This window comes from Moschus berezovskii, chromosome 5 (genome assembly GCF_049115385.1).
Source record: "Moschus berezovskii isolate FMDL1 chromosome 5, NW_MosBer_1.0, whole genome shotgun sequence".
In the NCBI taxonomy this organism is placed as follows: domain Eukaryota; kingdom Metazoa; phylum Chordata; class Mammalia; order Artiodactyla; family Moschidae; genus Moschus; species Moschus berezovskii.
Genome location: NC_142464.1, coordinates 12916428 through 12933015, shown reverse-complemented (window position 1 = coordinate 12933015; position 16588 = coordinate 12916428). Strand labels below are relative to the sequence as shown.

The 16588-nt window shown below is 42.0% G+C and overlaps 1 protein-coding gene and 1 long non-coding RNA gene across 3 annotated transcripts in view; one reads left to right on the top strand and one right to left on the bottom strand.

Annotated features, from left to right (window-relative positions):
- Nucleotides 1-704: 704 nt before the first annotated feature.
- Nucleotides 705-16588, bottom strand: part of SEC24D (SEC24 homolog D, COPII component) — a 114204-nt gene continuing 98320 nt past the window's right edge. For both annotated transcript variants that reach the window (XM_055434892.2, XM_055434893.2), the window contains exons 20-23: nucleotides 10342-10521; nucleotides 8412-8603; nucleotides 6154-6243; nucleotides 705-1531 (exon numbers count right to left, since the gene is read on the bottom strand). In XM_055434892.2, coding sequence (XP_055290867.1) covers nucleotides 1391-1531; nucleotides 6154-6243; nucleotides 8412-8603; nucleotides 10342-10521 — 603 coding nt within the window. In that variant the 3' untranslated portion in view covers nucleotides 705-1390. The remainder of the gene's footprint in view (nucleotides 1532-6153; nucleotides 6244-8411; nucleotides 8604-10341; nucleotides 10522-16588) is intronic.
- LOC148777790 (uncharacterized) lies at nucleotides 1527-8418 on the top strand. The gene is made up of 3 exons (XR_016037402.1): nucleotides 1527-4796; nucleotides 5036-5104; nucleotides 5615-8418. It is a non-coding gene; the product is annotated as an uncharacterized LOC148777790 (long non-coding RNA).

Below are 16588 nucleotides of genomic sequence, written 5' to 3'. Positions count from 1 at the left end.
TCTTTGGCATTGCCTCTCTTTGGGATTGGAATGAAAACTGACCTTTTCCAGTCCTGTGGCCACTGATGAGTTTTCCAAATTTACTGACATATTGAGTGCAGCACTTTAACAACATAATTCCATCACCTCCACTAGCTTTGTTCATCCTAATGATTCCTAAGGCCCACTTGACTTACACGCTCGGATGTCTGGCTCTAGGGAGTGACGTGTAATCACAGATGAAATCCTTAGCCATTTCAACCTTGTTTCTTCCTCTGTGAATGGGGCTGATGATAAGATTAGGGTTACTGTGAGGAATGAACGTGGAGATGTTCACAGGGCAGCCAGTGCAGTTCCTGGGACATTGTATGTATTCAGTGTCCTTTAGCTCTTACTAATTACTCACATCACTGACATCAGAGTTGAACAGGAGAGAGGAGGAGACACCTGTGTCACACCACTCAAAGCTGCTCTCCTAGGTTTGTGTATATTCATTAATAATGGTCCTGTTTTTATTTTGCTCACCAAGACACATTGGAGAACTTTTAAATTGCCTTTGAGTATACTGTCTGACATTGCTTTATTTACCTAATTCTTCCCAACTCACCCCCAAAACTTAGTTTTTTAGTGATCCATCCATCCAACTTTTTCCAAGACACTTTAACTACCACTCTTATTTCTTTTAAAACCTCAAAATACTTAAATAATGAATTCTACCTGGTAGGTAAGAGCATATGAAGTGATTTATTGATACTGGTTAAGATCCATTATATACAGGTAGAAACCATCAGAATTGTACAGGGAACCATGAAGAATATTGATAAAGACAGTTTTACAGACAAAATAACAACTGGAAAATAGTCTTAACATACACAACATGTAATTATGAAAAAATGTAGAACACAAATTGTTCCACAAAATATATTCGAAGGTTATTTAAAAGTCTGCTATGCAAACCTTAAGTTGAAAAATGTTCAATGGGGTTATATTGTTTAAAAAAATTAAGTATAATGTAAAAATTAATTTTTTTATCCCTAACTGTAAGTGGGAGAGGAGCTGAGACAACTTTGTACCCCAAATCTATACATTTTGAAAAATAATTTATATGTCTAGCACAAAGAAAACTGAGAATGTTTACAGTTCTGTAAACTATGCCTTTCATGAAATGCAAACTGCATCATTTTTTTTTTAAATTGTGCAATCAGAAATAGACTGTTCCCTTTAAGGTACAGTTGTACCTCAATTGGCTTTATACCTGAGCACCAAAGCTGAAGTTCTAAAATGCCGTCTTGGAAAGCTATTCTGAAAATGAGCAAGAAATCAAAACTAGACGGTTACTATCTGGAGAATTAGGCACCAAGAAGGAGAGTGTCTCCTTAGAAATGCAGTATTAACAGCAGAGAAGGTTCTGTTAATTAAGCAGCTGACAGATCTCCTTGTGAACACAACAAAGGAAATCCACGTAGGATGATCCTCCATAAAGTCCTTTGTCTTCTACCAGGAACTGTCGGAAAACCATTTCTGGCTGTTCTCGCTGCTTTACTATCGTCAGCTAGGAAGAAAACAACAAGGCAGCTGATTATAAACATTTCCTGAATGTGCCTCAATTTTGTATGCTTCAGTTCCACCAGAATTACATGTCTGTTGTCTATGAGGTCTTGCAGGAGGATAGGAAAGTCTGTTACCCAGAGTGGAGAGATGCAGTGAGTGCAAAGCCAGGAAAATCAAGACATGTAAGTGGCAACAATGAAACACAAGCAGAATGCCATGGAAATGGCTTCACAATGGCAGTGAATCTCAGAACCTTAAAGGACAGGGTAGGATTTCCTTAAGGATGTGGGAGTATGGTGTTAGGGAGCATTCTACTGGGGAACCACGTGCCAAATACACAGTCCTGGATGGCAGGTAAATTAGCACACACTTCTAGAGGTCTGTGGGAGGTGACGCATTTGGGTTTTTGTAGGAAATGTGATTCAATGACGGTGATGAAGAAAAACTGGCTATGGGGCATAGCGTTCACTAGGGGGGTGAGGGAAACGAGACATGAAGCAGCTGGAAGCATCTAAGGTGGGGGACAGTCAAGACCTGAAAGAGGCAGTGTAGCTGCAAAGGAGACAGATGGAAAAGATAACGTTCTTAAACTACTGAAATTAATCTTAAAAGATTCAAAATTTTATACCGATTACATGTGGAAATGGTAATATTTTGGATAAGTTAATAAAACCTTATCAAAATTGTTTTTCATTTTAATTGTGGCTGCTACAAAGTACAGAATTAATGTGCAGCTTGCATTATTGGACAGTGCTACTCTAGAGGGAGAGGCCCGTGGGGAGGAAGACCAGAAAAAGGTTTTGTCATGAATACTCTCAGCTCTTCTGTTGACCCACTTACTCACTTCTATTTCAAGAAGTTAAAGCAGATGATCACAATGGTCAGAATTTGATATCTATTGAGCTGTGTGTGTGGTTAATGGAGACAGCTGTGCAAAACATTGTCTCTATCTACCACCTGTATAATTAGGAAGAACCAGGGCATCGTCTCTCACTTCCTTTTGCCTGTGAAACCACGCAAAGTGCCTGCTGCTACCAGCTTCATGCCTGCTGCGGTGAGGAAGGCACGTTCCATGTCAGCTGGGCGCAGCTACCGTTTCGAGCCAGCGAATTCCATGTGGGTACGGACACACGTGATGTCTTGGCTTGTCTGTGCCAGGCCCTGGGAGCTGACACTGGAACAGCAGTGTGCACAGTCATATCCCATCTGATGTGGGGAAAGAAATTAGCCCCTCCCATGGGAACATTGCCAAGGAGTTTGAAGTGTGCATCCTGGTGAGCCTGAAACTAAGGCTGCTGCTGTGGCTGCTGCTAAGTCGCTTCAAGTCGTGTCTGACTCCGTGCAACCCCATAGATAGCAGTCCACCAGGCTCCCCTGTCCCTGGGATTCTCCAGGCAAGAACACTGGAGTGGGTTGCCATTTCCTTCTCCAATGCACGAAAGTGAAAGTGAAGTCACTCAGTTGTGTCCAATCTTAGCGACCCCATGGACTGCAGCCTAGCAGGCTCCTCCGTCCATGGGATTCTCCAGGCAAGAGTACTAGAGTGGGTTGCCATTGCCTTCTCCGGAAACCAAGGCAGTTTTCTCGAAAAGAGAAATTTACACAAGCAAATTGTCTTCTCCACCTTTCTCCAGGTGCCTCTAGGACTCTGCCATTGTCTGCTATGGGCAACAGCAATGTGGGTCTGGCCTCAGTGAGACAGCTCAGGCTGAGGCTGGGCAGAACAAAAGCACCATGGAGGGAAGGATTTGAGGCCCTAATTTCCTTAGAATTTAACTGTTCTATGGAAATTAACAGAAGTTCATATTTATTTTTTTGCTTAAACGTAGTGGTCACTGTAATGATGCATGCATCTGGCCATGATCTGAAATAGGAAATAGAAGAGGGGATGAATTTCAGCCTTGGAAGGAACTCATCTTTAAGGTAAAGGAATTAATGTCCTGCTCTCGCATTTGAGTCTACAAAGCTGGATCACTCAGCACTTGGTGGAAAGTCTCAGGGAACTGCATTTATAGAAGTGGTGGATATGGCGTCTTGACGCGCTGGTAGTCTTCTCATGGATATACCACCCATGCCAGAGAAAGTATATTGGGAGGGCCTGGGAATCTGTGTTATTCCCCTCAGTGTTTCCATAGGGAGGGACGCAGCTCTGTGGGGTGGGGAGGGGAGAGGACTGTAAAATGGTCACTGCTGGTCTCCCCCCAGGTTCCTGTGTGTCCTTTCCGTGGAAGGAGTGGTTAATCCAACTGGTCTAGATGGGATATTCTCTGGGCCATGTTACCAGTGGTCTTACAGAATTATTGTACTTCAAAATGCATTTTCTTCTCTCACATTGCCTGTTTCACAGGGCACAGATAAATGACAGCAGTGATCAGGGTAGCCCAAAAGGAGTATGCTGAATGAGAGGAGTGCGCCATGAGTATAACTTAGGAGAACGCAACTTGTCCTAAGGGGCATATGAATGAAGAGAAGCCAAAGGAAAAAGGCCAGTGAGAAAGAATCAGGAGAGTATGATGTCTTGAAAGCGGACGGAAGAGAAAAATTGAGGAAAGCTGTAGTACTCAATCCTGTAAAGGGGTTGAGACTAAAATGTCTTCAGCAGTTTGGCAGTTCAGGGAAAACTGGAGATGGGAAGAAGGAAATTACAAGCAGTTATTAACATTTCAGAAAGCATGGTGGCAAAATGCCTGCTATGTTTCTAGTGTTCAGTACAAATTTGTGGGATAAAAAGGAAAAGGAAGCAGCGTCTTGGAGAAGCAGCAGCTTCCAAGAAGGAAGATGTGAAAACAGCTTGTAAACTGGGAAGGAGCCAGTGGGGAGGGAATATTCTAGGAAACACAAGAGGAAGAAGAAATACTTTGCAGCCTGGAGAACCATGAGCAGGGCAGGACTAGAATTTCAGTAAAGCAGCTGATTTAGGTAACCTGGGAATACACTGTGAGAGAAATTTTTTTTTTTTTTAATTCTCCCACAAATGTAAGACTGTGCCGACAATGAGCTCTAAGAGGGCTGATTCTCTGAAAAGCTAACTAGCATAATCGAGAAGGTAGCAATGCCTTCTGGTTTGATTTTGCTATCCTTGACCCTTTCCTCCTCCTAGTCAATCGGGACTCTTTCAAAGATATAAAGACTCTTTAAATGTGTTTTCATTTCCTTTGTGTGATCCATTTTCAAAGGCTGGAGAAAAAGAAGTAAAACCAAGTGCATGGACTGAACAGCCAGGACAGGCCTGTGTCTCTTGTGGCCTAGCTGTGCGCCCTGACCAGGTGAGTGCACTCCTCTTCATGTCAGCTAAGCAGCAATGGCAGCTGAGAGGCTGTGGGGGACCAGGCATCTCCTGGATTCCTTCAGCTCTCACATTTCTGGATTTTAGATTTTCAAATTCTTTGAAACCCTGAAAATGTCAAGGATTTTTCAAACAGAGATACATTTGCAAGTAGCACATAAAATCATTCAAGTTAAAATTACTATTAATATTATATAATTTCTTATATTTTATTTACAGATCATATTTGGCGACTACTGCAGATCTTTTAATAGCTGAGGTGACCTTGAGAAGCAGGTCATGGAGCAGGTGAGAGAAAGCAGGAAAAGGGTTTTCTTTTTTCCTGGAAAAGGGGTTACTGAGCACAGCGGTGATCGCCACGTTTAGTCTGGCTCCTCCTCTGCAATTTGGGGCCAGCTGTGGAGATACAGCCACTAGGACAAAGGTGGATCATCCTTGCTGTGCTTTCTGAACACTAGTGGTGGTCAATCTGTGTGTCATAAGACCCTGAGATTTCATCACGTCTCCAGGGTGTTCAGAGTGTTGTGTGAAGAACATGTTTAGTTTGAATCTTCTCTGCCATCTCTAGGTCCTGCCCTGAAACTGAACCCAAGTAGTGATGTAAAAACAGTTCTGGAAGGGCTTTGTTTACCCAGATGTCCTAGAGATTATAAAGCTCTTTATTCAACTTTCTGAAGTTCTACCAAAGTTGACGTTTGCATGCATGAGTATCTATCATGGTAAAGAACACTGATATAAACTGACATAATATTTATGTTTTGGGGGAACAATAGCCCCACAATATCCTGGTTCTTGTAGAGGCCTGCCTGCAGCTGAGTGTCCTGCACCTCTGCAGGAAGTAGTACAGTAATAGACCACCGTCATCTGTACATTCCAGGCGATTCTACTATTGAGCTTGAAAAGGAAGATGGGGTGAGTACTTGGCACTTGGCAACATGGCATAATTTTCCTGACTTAACAGACATTTTAAATTCTTTTACTCACACTCAAAAAAAGCTTGGAAGGACTAGGATAACAAAATTTTTCAGAGATAATAAAAGCTGTAAAAGTCAAATTTAACAAATGCCTTTATACTTCTATAATTTTAAGCATTGAAGGAAAAGTCATTTCAACGACTTAATAATATCAATTGTTTCTTAAGTTAATACTTATAAGATAACCCATAGTTAATGCATGGTGATAGTTATTTTTGTATGTGTGTGGTTGACAGGTAGGTAGGTATACTCAGACATTGTGAGTTTTCTATCAGAAATCATGTTATAAAAATATAGGACATGCATTTTAAAGTCTGTAAGGAAATCAGAACACTTGAAGAAAGAAGAAAATTTCTTTCTTACCTTCATTGAATATGGCCGCTTTTGTTGAATAATACCCATTATCATTCTGAGTGTTTGTGAGTATGGATTTCCCACCTCAGGCAATAATGTCTAAATTTAAGGAAAATAAAGTTTAAGTTTCAGTACAACTTACAACATTTAGATAGAAGCAGAATGAGATTATTAGAATGTTAAAGTTAAAAAACATCCTTCCATGCTGTTGGCTTAGTTCATCTACCTAAAAACCAAAAATGTGAAATAAAAATGCATTAAAAAGGGGTCACACAGAGTTGGACACGACTGAAGTGACTTAGCAGCAGCAGCAGCATACTTATCAGCATAATTTGACAGAAACAGTACATGATTTTTGCAAAGAATGTCAACTCACCATGATTTTAATTCCTTTGCAAGATGGATATTTCAAGGCTGTGTTATGCGAGAAGGATATTCTTTTCCTTCAGTGGATCAGCGGCAGGACCCTGAGGCATTACCCCATGTGGAAAATGCCATCCAAATACCACTGTCCCAACATTCAAACAAACCACCAAATGCTGACTTCTCTGAGGAAATGTGGCCTCTTAGATTTCCCTGAAATCTGGGTAATGGTATATAAAAGATAGCACCCACTGCATGTGGCCCCTGGCAGACATGAGAGATCTGAACTTAGATTTCTTTCATTAAGACAGTAAATGTTAATGCTTACTTCTAAGCAAGGAGATACCAAGAGCTAAGACAAAATCTGTGAGTTAGCTACTGGAAAAGTGAACTGGAACATTTTACCAAAAAGTCACACGTCTTAGGAAAAGATCATAGCCAATATTTTTCACAGGAATTGTTAAAAAAAAATGGCAAGAAATTCATTATTTATATTCACATTCCACATCCTCTATGTATTCTCTTGACATTTAAGACTATTTTTTAATATTCATTTAAAAAACAAACATAAAATAAGTATACTTTATATGTCTCAAAGTACCAACTGTCTCTAAAAAGAAAGCAATATTTGGTTTTTGTCTTACTTTTTGAAGAAGGTTGAGAAGAAATATGGAGACATAAACACAAACCCAGCAACCTGTTGCTTTGTGGTGGACAGACTTTGGCTACTTCATACGTATATTTAACAAATATGCATTAACATTTATTTTATATGTGAATTTAATGTGAAATTTAATATTTAATACATTACATAAGAGGCAGCTTCCTTAAATTTTATATAAACATTCTTCACACTCACAGTTGTTTGCCCACTGCATTCTAATTTTTAAGAAATTGAATTTCTAATCATTCTTCACCACATGCAGTATGCACGTGCATCAACCACATGCAAACATCTTACTATTTCTGACTCTTCACCTTAAAACTAATGTCTTAATGGATACCTTCTTTAAAAATATATTTTTACATTCATAACAGATATGCAGCTCTCTAAACTAACCACGTATCTATTTAACCTGAAATTTTAATCCAGACTCGTCCTCCAGATGCTATGTGTCTACCTTCATACCAGAAATTAAAGCCTTAAGACATCTGCCAAAACATAAGTGAGGCTCAGGGAACAAATTCTCTGCTGCATTCTGCATCTGAATTCATAGGGAATCCAGTCAAGCAGAGGAAGACAACCATCACAGCAGTGGTGCTCACACGATGGTCTGCAAATAAGGTATGTAGTCAGTGTGATTCTCAAAGTGTACTAGGAAAGCCAGCAATTGTAGTTTAAGAACATCATTTGTGTTCATTCTACATCAAATCTAAAATCTCTTTTGAAATAAATGAAACAGAAGGGCGCATAATTTGTTTTTGTGGGGTGGTCATATCTGTAGCTAAACGTGTATGACAGATTCTACAACCTTGTGAATAAGTAGTTCAGCACCAGGGATGAGCCCAGAGCCCAAGACCAAACTCACCTCCCACCTCTGCCATTACTGCTGAGAGAACTTGTCTCTACCTCACTGGAGATGTCTAGAAAATGTTGATACTAGTATCTGTCTCACTTACTTGTTACAAGAATTAAATGAAACAGTGTATTTAAAGTATTTGGAGCACAGTGATTAACAAATAGGAAATGCTCTGGTAGTGTTGGCAATCTCTATTAAAGCCATATTATTTGGTTGTTGGATAATACTTTATACAAACAACTTTATGCTAGCTAATTGTTATTCATTAAAACATGAAATTCTCTTATATAGAACTACACACCTTATTGTTTTCTCTATAATACTTGGTTGCACATGAACAAAAAGCATTTAAGAATTTATTACTGCAAAACAAAAAATACCTACCATATCTGTGTTGACATGTGCAAGAGATGGCACGTTGAAGATTCCTTGAATCAGTTCTGGTGGGCTGCTTACCCCCAACCATAAGAACATGTTTAGACCGTTGGCCAAGAGGAAGATTCCTTCTTCTGAAAGACGGGTCTCAGAGCAGCGAATAGCAGCAGGTAATGCTGTGCTCTTGGCATCCAAGGTGTGCTGCGGGGCAGAGGCGACGGTCAGAAGGCCCTCCTGCTCCCCTTCCTTCCCCCTCCCTCCCAGTTCCCATTCCATGAGTCCTTGCCCTGCGCCAGGCGTTCCAGTCATTAGACAATTATCCCTGCCTTGCATAGCTAACCACGTTTTGGAGGAAAGAAAAGACAGCAGATAATCTAAGTATATAGAAGTTTAGACGGTGTTAAGTGCTGTGAAGCAGGGCAGTGAGATAGAGCACACTGGTGGTGGTAGTTTTAAACAGGGGAGTCAGAGGTTTGTTAAGAAGGTAACGTCTGAGCTGGGCCGTGGGCATCCAGATGGGGGCCATCGGGTGCAGAGGCCCTCAGGCGCAGGACTGTCCCTGACGGTCAGGGCTCAGCGGGAGCCCAGTGTGGCTGGAGTGAGAGACAGAACTAAGATGCGTCAGACAGAAAGCAGGGCGGGGCCCAGGCGGGAAGCAGGTCGGATCTCCTGAAGTGGGAAATCTGAGGTGTTCTGAGGGGCGGAGGCCCATGAACCGACAGTTACTTGAACAGCGGTACTCTAACTTCCGCGCCAAAAAGTGCCCGGAGGGCCGCAGGGGCCCTGAGAGGCGACTCTGCCGGGGTCTGGGTGGTGACGGTGGCCGCCGAACTCTGGATGTTCTCGGAAAGGAGAGCTGACACGTGCTGACGGATGAGATGTGGGTGAGGAAGCAGAGAGCCGAAGGGTGCGCGTGGGCCTTCGGTCCTGAGGAGCCGGAAGGAGAGAGGGGGACAGGCGCAGGGGAGACTGCAGGAGGCGCGCTCGGGCGGTGCCTGGGCCGGGGCTCCGGGGCTGCAGCGCCAATGCGCGGAGCTCAGGGCGGTGCCGGCTGCAGACCCGAGCTGGAGCGTCGGCACAGACTGTGGCTGCCGGCCTGGCGCAGGTCGGACCCCCGCAGGGGTGTGTGCACAGACGGGAGAAGCGGCCGGGGGCCCGCACGGGGAAAGCAGGGTAAGCCAGCAAAGGCGGCAGCGGGAGAGGCCGGGGCAGCGCGAGAGCAACCGGGAAGCGGGCGCTCCAGAGGGAGAGGCTGTCAGACGCCGTGCTCACAGCAGAGCACTGCGAGCACCCACTGGGACCTCGGCAAGGCGGTCACAGTGAGACCCGCAGGGTCCCAGCTTCTCTGGCAGAGTCCAGTTTTACCTGAAAATCAATTATTTGAACGTACGTTAACTCTTCCTAACTGCACTACTACTGAGAACCTGGGCTTGAGTTTTGATCCAGGAGTCAGAAACCAGCCCTCGGCTGTCCCTGCTCTGATCCCGCAGCTATAACCTGCTGGGTCTCGGGGGAAGGGGCCGAGGCACAGAGCACGTCAGGGCTGTCTTCAGTAAAGAAGCAGAGTACATCACCAGGTAAATTCCCTGAGGGCGTCTGCACAAGGCTCATTAGAGCCATTCTGATGAAACGTGATGACTCTCAATTAATACACTGTCTAAACACAAACGTGTGTTTATAAGTCCATACAGATATAGCAGTTGCCTTTCATGCCATAGAGTAGATTTCTTCAACTGAAGGTGGGCTTCCTGACCATTCAGTCTGCCTAATCCGTCAAAGAGGACCCATCTGGGAATGAGGGCAGGGCTGGAGCGCCCGGCCCCGAGCCCGTCTCAGGCCTGCGCTGCACATGACAACGAAGTTTCTGGCTAAGAACAAACGATGATTCTCTCCCAGACGTCTCTAGGAAATGCGCCACCACAACGCACTTCCTGCTTACTATGGGCAGAAGCTGTGGGTAAAAGAAGAGCTGCGAGTCGGCCACGCCCATGGTCATGACCAGCTGCCTCTGGTAGGCCCGCTCGTCCGTGGAGATCTCGGGTCTGCCGAGCAGCACGCAGTTTTTCAACAGGCAGTTCATGTACACCGGCAGGACTTTCATGGAATCCGGCAAAATCAGCTGGAAGAGACAGACACTGGTTTCAGATGCTTGCTCTTTACTGAGAATCAAGACCAAAGAGAAACGAGATTTGCTTTCTGAGGTTGCAGCGAGGACGAAACGGTAACCCACGTGCAGCACCCGGAGCAGGGACAGCAGCGCGGGGCAGGTACTCCCAGCGAGGCGGGTGGCTGCCACGCTCTCCAGGGTCCTGGCGGCTTGGCGCAGTGCTCCTGGCACAGCTCGCCGCGGGGCGTGTGGGCCCAGCCCTGCCTCGGGAAAACGCCTTATTCTCTCTTTCCCTCCACTTTCTCTTCTGAAATAACACCTCTACTTCATGATCCTGGGGTGCTTAGGAGGATTAAATTATTTCTCATCTGTGGATCACTTATAGGAATGTCCAGCACATAGTGTCACATACACGTTTATTAAATAAAATGTATAAATTATTCCCTAATCTGTATTACCAGCTTCTTTCTACCTCTTGAGTTCAAGAACAGCATTTCCAGCTACCCCCGGGATCTCTCTTCCTGTGTGCTCTTCCTGCAGCTTAAACTCAGTCACAGACTCATCAGACACTGAGGCAGGGCTGTGTCACAGGTTCTATCACAGCATCCACGCCTCTGCAGAGGAATGAGCCAGAGTCCACATGCAACATTGTCTAATGTGCACTGGGGATGATACGCATATAGACAGATAAACCGTAATAAGGAAAGTTCAGATTCCAGTACTGCTCAATATGTATAGAAATCAAAACAGGAAATGTTTTGTGAACTTATTAGGTATGTCACTAAATGATAACAGGAAAAAGTCAAACTCCTACAATTCCACAAACATGTTTTTCCTCTTATGTTTCCTGTTTCAGATACTAGAGCTACTAGATGAACCCTAATTTCATTTTTTCTTTACCTTCAATTTGAACACAAATTCTCTCAATTATGTTATAATCCACCTTTATAACCTTTAAAATCCACCTGTACCCTCTTCCTCTCCATCCTCTCTCTGGCTCATGTGACCTCATTCTGACTTCATTCTAACTGCCTCCAAGTACATACCATAATATGATGCTCCAAACCGTAACATAATGAAGCAATTCTAGAAACATGAGTAAAAAAATTACAAATAATTTGCCTGTGTGTTTAACCTTACCAACACAGTTTTACAAATATGGCTCAGAATCAAGAGAGACTGAGTGTCATTTCTTCCATTTATAGTAGGTCAATAAACAAAATATCCCAAAGAAAAGCATATACAGGAGATAGATAATCTGCAAATATAAATACCTGATCTATAAATTCATGATTTCTTTTTAGCTTTCTATTTTAATGATGAAAAAAATATACACTTAACAGAATACACGCTGAAAAGAAAATTTCCCTTAGGGCTCTGTTATTAATAGGATTTATTTCTCAAATCCCTTTATCATCGCTTCTCATGATCTTCTAAGTAAGGAATATGTAAAGACAGAACTTTCTAACTGGTTAAGGAAAATATATTAGAACAATTCTACTTTGAAGTTTGTTTTTCCTCTCAACTTTTATCTCCTTTCAAAAAAACCAAAGACAGTTAGATAAATGCATGTTTCTTCGTATGAGGAAATGCTCTCAGAATTTCTTCTCTAGCATAAAATTATAATTGAGAAATAACGTTTAACATTAGTTTCAGGTATATAATAATTGATACTTGTATATATTGTGAAATGATCACAATTCTAGTTAACATCATCACCATACAAAGTTACAGAATTTTCCTGTGATGAGAACTTTTTAATAACTTTAATAACTTTTTACTCTTGGCAACTTTCAAACATGCAATACAGTGTCATTAACTAGAGCAGCTATGCTGTACATCATCTCTCCATTACTTACTTATTTTATAACTGGAAGTTTGTACCTTTTGAGCCCCTTCGCCCACTTTGCCCGCCCTCCACACCTCCTAGCAGCCACCAGTCTCTTCTCAGTGTCTGAGCTAGGTTTTTGTCTTTTAGATTCCCCATATAAGTGAAACCATATGGTATTTATCTTTCTTTGACTTACTTCACTTATTTAGCATAAAGTATTTTTATTTGACAGCATTTGGTACTGGAATATGTTTTCAGCCAAGGAAAATTAGGATTAAAAAAAAAAATTACGATCCAAGGATACAGGACATAAACCATGGTCACTGGAGCCAAGTGGCCCCAGGGCTATTTCTGGGCTAATTACCAGTTAGGCATCTTACCTGTTATGGATTAAAAATGTTCTTAGATTCCTATAGAGAAGCATGTATGTACAGTTTTTAAATATTATCTTGCAATTCACTGGCTGTTTCTCATTAATCAGGTCATATTAAGACAGTTTAGAAATTTGTTGCCCTAAATACCACAAAAGAGTTGAGCTTGGCCCGTGATGACTCTTTCAGGACTAAAAAGTCTGATTAGAGGAGACTATAGGGGACGACAGAGAATGAGATGGCTGGATGGCATCACCGACTCGATGGACATGAGTTTGAGTGAACTGCGGGAGTTGGTGATGGACAGGGAGGCCTGGCGTGCTGTGATTCATGGGGTCGCAAAGAGTCGGACACGACTGAGCGACTGAACTGAACTGAACTGATAGAGGGCAGGAGGAATAGAACAGAGAGTGAAAGTAAGAAGGAAATTTTGTGACGAAGAAAAATGAGTTAGAGTGAAAGAAAACAGATAGTCAATATTTTTGAGGTAGGGAAGAAAATATGGTAACAGATCAGTACTTAAAACCTTTCCTCACCTCCCTGATCCTCTTCATAAATAGTGAAATTACTCTCGGGAAGAAAAGGTGTGAGTGAGGAGTGCAAATTCATATGAGTTAAGTTTGACTGAATTTGGAGAATTCTCTGCTTTGGGTTTTGAAGTAACAGATGTCGTAACGGAAAAAAAAAACTATTACTTTCCAGTTAAGGTGATGCGACTTACCTCCTGAAGTCAATGTACTCCCATATGATGTAATATATTTAAGTTTGGGAAAGTGAGTTGTTATATTTAATAATAAAAGGAAGCTACACTGCTTATGTAAGGTTAAAAATTGTTTTAATGTTGTTTTATTTATTTTTAAGGAAGAACTCGTGCACCGATAGGTTTTCTGAGATGTGGAGGGGAGGAGTGAAACTTTTAAATAGGGGATGCTGACTGTTTAGAAACAGGGCAAATTTTTTGCCTGTTGTTTTAAATTTTAATGTTGTTTTAAATTATATGTCTTAACCCAGCATCACAGTAAACTGTGGAAAATTCTGAAAGAGATGGGAATACCAGACCACCTGACCTGCCTCTTGAGAAACCTGTATGCAGGTCAGGAAGCAACAGTCAGAACTGGCCATGGAACAACAGACTGGTTCCAAATAGGAAAAGGAGTACGTCAAGGCTGTATATTGTCACCTTGCTTATTTAACTTATATGCAGAGTACATCATGAGGAACGCTGGGCTGGAAGAAGCTGGAATCAAGATTGCTGGGAGAAATATCAATAACCTCAGATATGCAGATGACACTACCATTATGGCAGAAAGTGAAGAGGAACTCAAAAGCCTCTTGATGAAAGTGAAAGAGGAGAGTGAAAAGGTTGGCTTGAAGCTCAACATTCAGAAAACAAAGATCATGGCATCTGGTCCCATCACTTCATGGGAAATAGATGGAAAAACAGTGGAAACAGTGTCAGACTTTATTTTTTTGGGCTCCAAAATCACTGCAGATGGTGAGTGCAGCCATGAAATTAAAAGACGCCTACTCCTTCGAAGGAAAGTTATGACGAACTTTGATAGTATATTAAAAAGCAGAGACATTACTTTGCCAACAAAGGTCCGTCTAGTCAAGGCCATGGTTTTTCCTGTGGTCATGTATGGATGTGAGAGTTGGACTGTGAAGAAAGCTGACTGCCGAAGAATTGATTCTTTTGAACTGTGGTGTTGGAGAAGACTCTTGAGAGTCCCTTGGACTGCAAGGAGATCCAACCAGTCCATTCTAAGGGAGATCAATCCTGGGTGTTCATTGGAAGGACTGATGCTAAAGCTGAAACTGCAATACTTTGGCCATCTCATGTGACGAGTTGACTCACTGGAAAAGACTCTGATGCCGGGAAAGGTTGGGGGCGGGAGGAGAAGGGGACGACGGAGAATGAGATGGCTGGATGGCATCACCGACTCTGTGGACATGAGTTTGAGTGAACTCCGGGAGTTGGTGATGGACAGGGAGGCGTGGCGTGCTGTGATTCATGGGATCGCGGAGAGTGAGACACGACTGAGCGACTGAACTGAACTGAACCCAGCATCTGTCCTATGACCTGCAGAATGGGTGCCTTCTTAAATTTTGCACCTTAAGCTCCTCTTTTGCATCAACCTTGTGCTGGCCCTGACAATTCAGTAAAAGCATATCTCCTGAGGTCCAATACATATAATGCAAGTACACAGCTCCTTAACAGTCTTGCTTGGACCAAGGAAACTTTGGGCTCCGTAGTATTGAATAAAACAGTAGAATTCCTGTACAAATTTCTCCATGGAAATAACTTCTTGCAAATGAACTATGGAAAGACCACCAAATCTGAAGTTACATTCTCTGAGAAGAACCTCAAGTCTAGCCATTCTGTGAAGTAATGGTGTTACTAACAGTATTATCATCTCTACATTTTCCCTACTCCATGATGGATAAAGGTACAGCTGAAATGTGCTAATGGAGAAAGAAAAATCTCCAGAAGAACAGGAATAATCTTTATCTACTTTTTTTCAGAAACAGACTGGCATCAGAATGCTGTCACTCCAGAAATAAACTATGCAAACAGATGATCTAGTAGTAAAGGCAAAGCTTACAACTTTCAACCAGAAGGAACCGACCCGTTTTATTTCTTCCCTTAAATAGGCAACAGATTTGTGTTTAATGTAAGGTTTCTTTGAATCGAATTGTTTTAGCAAATAAACTTCCTTAGAGCTCACTGACTGTACCTGCTCTTCTTCAGCAAGTCCTCCTGATGTGTGAGACATTCCAGACACAGCAGTGTTTCTAGAGCTCCAAACAGTGAGACTGGGGGGTGCGGTGGTCCTGGCTGGCATGTACCCAGGAGCTCCCGGGGGGCTCTGTGTAGGATGCTCTGAGAAGGGACTGACGCTGAGTTTACAGAAGAGGCAAATCCTCTGAATGACAAAGAGGACTGGCTCACACAGAACTGAGAGCTGCTCCTGTGATTATCAGCAGGAGATGAAAGAAGGGATGGCTACTTTAATCCCTCTGGACAACAAAGGAATTTCTGTAAAAAGTCCAAACTAATAACGATCTTTTAATTTCCTGCATTACCCAGATTATGAATTTGGCCCCCAGATGTATCTCTACTATTGTTGCTGCTGAAGGGCTGCTTTAGGTGGGGTTTCAGGTGTCACTGTGGACAAGAATTAACCAGAAAGTCTCCCACCTGTTGCTGTCTTCTTTGATTCTGTGTTCAGATGTTTAATACACAGCTATGAAAAATGGCATCTAGCTATGATGGGAAAGATTATGAAAAAGAGAATAGATGCAAAAATAAATGTGGGCCTGAGGTTCTGCCTTTTTTTTTTTGTCTTTTTATGAATCAGATTTATTTAAAAGATATTCTAAAATTTCAAGTTATTAGCTAGTTTTTTTTAAAAACTCTTCATACCTATTATTCATTTTTTGTTTTTTTGGCCTTGAGCATGGGGTTCTTAGTTCACCAACCAGGGATCAAATCTGTGCCCCCTGCAGTGAAACACGGAGTCCCAACCACTGGACTGCCAGGGGATTCCCTATTATTAACTATTAAATACAAAGAACTTTAGAATTTATAAATTTTGTGTTTACAAAATATAGATAAGTCATTTCTGCCATTAGCTCGTGTCAACTTTGATTGTTAATATATCCAAAAAGTATTTAAGCGTCCTCATTTCACAATATAATATTCATCTTTATATGCAAAAGAAAACCTGATTTATATTGACATTTCTTACATATAACATTCTTTTGTTTTACATAATGTAGTGGCTGTCAGCACAATATACACACACATTTTGAGGTTCATGCGTGTTGTAAGGCCACTAAATTTTTTTAATGGCTGTAAGTTTTTTGGCTATAACTT